Source organism: Parus major, chromosome 1A (assembly GCF_001522545.3).
Source record: "Parus major isolate Abel chromosome 1A, Parus_major1.1, whole genome shotgun sequence".
Classification (NCBI taxonomy): Eukaryota; Metazoa; Chordata; class Aves; order Passeriformes; family Paridae; genus Parus; species Parus major.
In genome coordinates, this window is record NC_031773.1 from 48,486,128 (window position 1) to 48,489,632 (window position 3,505).

Sequence of the window (3,505 nt, forward strand, 5' to 3'; positions counted from 1 at the left end):
GTCTGGAGGTTCAACAGGGATTAGGTTTTTGTTTCTGATGTCGAGCTTCTAAAAACTGCCCAGCATCATCCACATGAAAATAAATAACTCTATTTCCATCCCATCCAGCATGTAATAGAGCCGGATATTTAAAAAAAAGATAAATGCACACTGCACATATCTCCCCCAAAATCAGGCCCTGCAGCAGCTCTTGTTGCTACCAAGCGAGAAATTTGCAGCAGTCCCTGCTAGCTTTCTGCTGAGACCTTCTCCTCTCCGGCAGCAATATCTCTCCCTGCTGAGGAATTTGATCAGCCCTCCCACACGCAGGCTGTTCTGTCCTGGCCAGGCAGCCACTACAGCGTGGGGGACTCCCCACACCGGTGGCGTGCTGGTGCTGGAGCCACGCCAGCTGTTTCCAGGGCAGAGAACCCTGGGCCTCCACTGACCCCTTGGGAACCTTAAAAACATAACGGGGTCGTGGACATTCAGGATCCAGCTGTCCTCAGACCCCTCTACAAAGACAGAAGGACTTCTCAAATCCTACACTGCTAAGGAGCCCAAGGCTACAGCGTTCCTTTGGCTGGTACCATCTGGAAAGAGGTGAGATGGACCGAGGCCCTTTTAAAACCTTTTGTTTGAAGCCCTCTACAGATTTCAAAAGGTGTTTCAGCACCCAGGTGGACATCAGGGTTGCAGCTCCACCCTGCTGGGGGGTTAGAGCCAAGTTATCATCACTTGAAATGGCTGGCACGCTGCTGGCGGGCCAGGATGGAGAATGAGGGGAATTCTAAGAGCCTCCTGAGGAATTTGGGGTGGGACAGGGCTAACACGACTGTAGCATCAAAGATAAAGTCTTGTTAAGGTCTCTGGTGGTGGAAATGAGCGAAGGTATGCCTTACATTTCTACTTCCTCCCCCTTGAGCTCCAGTATTGGAACCAAGCCACTTGAGACACGGTTTGAGGGACTCCCAGGACCCTCTTTATCCCTGCAGTTGTGCACCTCAGATGGCCTGGGCTTTGAGCTGACACATTTTGAGCTCTGAACATCTCCCCAGCTGTGGAGAAATCTGCCCATTCTCCCTCTGGGTTAGGGTGAAGGAAGGTGACCCAACATCACCTTGACAGGCTGCCTGAGAGGACTCGGGCTATTTTAAGAAAGCTATGTGGAGGACCCCCAGTGTTCCTCGTGTCCCTGTGCTTCCTGACCAACACCCACATCCACGAGACCAAAGTCAGGTTCAGGGGCGTAGCTAGCCAAGCTGGGAGGTGCTGTCAGGCGCCTGCTACAGAGCAGCATTTGGGGGGCTGCCTGCTGCTCAGCTCCAGCAGCTGCTCCTCTTGCACCCAGACACTTGGGATGGTGCCTACGGGAGTGCTGGTGCAAGACCCCGTGTTTTAGAGACACGGGGAGACTTGCAGAGAGTCTAAGGGAGTATGTGTGATGCTGTGAGATGAGGCCACCGGTATGCCAGTGGGTGTATGTATGTGAGAAGGGAAGAGAGAGGGGGAGAGTGAAGGAGAACACATGGATGCCCAAGGATGTGTGAATGAGACAAAATTTGCACGTAGCTGTGCATGCGAGCGGCTCCAACAGAAGCGTGTGCGTAGCATAGAAAAAGCAGGGAAGATGCTTGGGATTCAGAGCGAATGCCTGCCGAGCGCCTGCGGTGCATGACGGTGCAGGAATGTATCGGTGGATACGAGCCTGCACAAAGATGGTGCAGAGATCCCTCCTGGTCGTGCCTGGAGTGAGCTCTGCGAGTGTGCGAGCCGGTGCTGGGAGATCACTCGCATGTACGTGAGAGGGTGTTTTTTCTACAGGATGTGACTCTTTCTTGAACTCACCTGTTAGCAGCCTTCCCCTCCCCATCCCTCTCCTCCCCACAGCAAATATCTGCTCTCTTAATTTCCCTTCAGATGTTTATTGCATCGTGGAGATAATCATGCAGCAAAATACCTCCGGGTGCCACGAGCAACACCAGATTGTCTTATAGCAATGTGTAAATTTCTCTGGCTTCTTTTTTTTTCCCTGCACACAAAGAGATGTAAGATTAAAGTCATCTCTCTCCCTGGAGCTAGTGGTGTAGCAGGGCAAGGAAGGCGGCGAGTGTAGCTTAGAGAAATGGGCTGCAGACCGAAACAGCGAGAACCTGAGGCCAAAAAAAATAACAAACTACCGTGCCGGGAACTCCTCTCTTCTTATCTCTTGCCGAGGAGGCAGGAATTTCTGTCCCCATTCCTCACGCGATATTAAAGCCACATTATACAGGTTGCTGCAGCATTAGTCATTTTTAATTAATTTATCATTTAAATTAACACACTTTTTATTTTGTCAGCAATGAACTGCTACTCCCTCACTAGATTTGTTCCTTGATACCCGGCCAAGAGGAGGATGGCAAGTTATGCTCCACCCATCTCCTCTCCCTCATAAAAGGAGCAGCCCCAAGTGCCAGCTTAGTCTCTCTTGCAGCTCGCAGAAAATAAAGACCCGTCGGCTCACTCGCCTCTCCTGCAATTTTTACCTTTTCTGCATTTTTTTTTTGTTGTTGTTTTTCCTTTCTTGTTGCAGCAGAGTGCAGGAGGCAGCACCAGTGGCTCCACTTTGAGGCTTGTCAAGGCTCAGCGCACGCACACAAACACACGCTCACAACCCAGAGCAAAATCATTTGCTCTCACCTGTCTCCAAACCCAAAGCAAACCTCCCGTCCAAGCAATCTGCCAACGCTTGGAACGAGAAGACACCCAAGCCAGAGTCTAATGTAAGTGGAAGAAATTCAGTGTACACTGGCAACTTTTCTCTGAAAAGCAAGTGGCCAAAAGGAAGGAAAGGAGCATTTTAAGAAGAGGACAACTTAAGGAAGAAGATTTCATTTTCTGGATTTCACACCAAACTTTGGAAAACTTTTTTTTCCTTTTAGTTATTATTCTGCGCACCTTCTTCTAAGAACATTGAGACATTGTTACCTGCACGTAAAAGCTTTTACAGATACACTTTTTTTTTAAAGGGAAGAAAACCAAGCGGAAGAATAGCATGTGGACCACCTAGCCGAAGGCACCGCTGAAGCATCCCTTGCGGCAAGGGGGACCCAGACTCTGGATGTGTATAATTCCGAGGGACTGCATTTTTTTCCCACCGGGCTTATGAGATAGCGCAGAGGCAGGCGAGTCACCGCGAATTACTTCTGTCTCCCCTCACCACCGCCACCTCCACGTCCTCTTCCAAGGGCTCCTGCGCCTCTCCCACCTCCTCCCGGCTGTCAGGGGACATGGGAACGCGCGGCGCCCTCGATGCCTGAGGCCGGGCGGCCGCGGGGCTGTCTGCGGGAAGCGCTTCCCTCCCGGGGCTCGCCGTCCATGTGCCCGCAGCCGGCGGGGCCTGGAGTCGGGATGAATTTCGGCGTGGTCTTCGCGTTCATCCTCTCGCTGCCCCTGGCCCGCATGGAGGTGAGTTTCCGCCGCGGGCAGCGGGCGGTGCTGCCGAGCTGCCGGCCCCGCGCTGGGGGAGAGCCGGCGGCGGCTCCGG

General features: G+C 52.3%; 1 protein-coding gene across 2 annotated transcripts in view; it reads left to right on the forward strand.

The window, feature by feature from the left end:
* Nucleotides 1-2,355: 2,355 nt before the first annotated feature.
* The window catches only part of PDGFB (platelet derived growth factor subunit B), a 15,613-nt gene continuing 14,463 nt past the window's right edge, over nucleotides 2,356-3,505 (forward strand). The window contains exon 1 of one of the 2 annotated variants that reach the window (XM_015629278.3): nucleotides 2,356-3,426. In XM_015629278.3, coding sequence (XP_015484764.1) covers nucleotides 3,271-3,426 — 156 coding nt within the window. In that variant the 5' untranslated portion in view covers nucleotides 2,356-3,270. The remainder of the gene's footprint in view (nucleotides 3,427-3,505) is intronic. The other variant, XM_015629277.3, reaches the window with a different exon arrangement.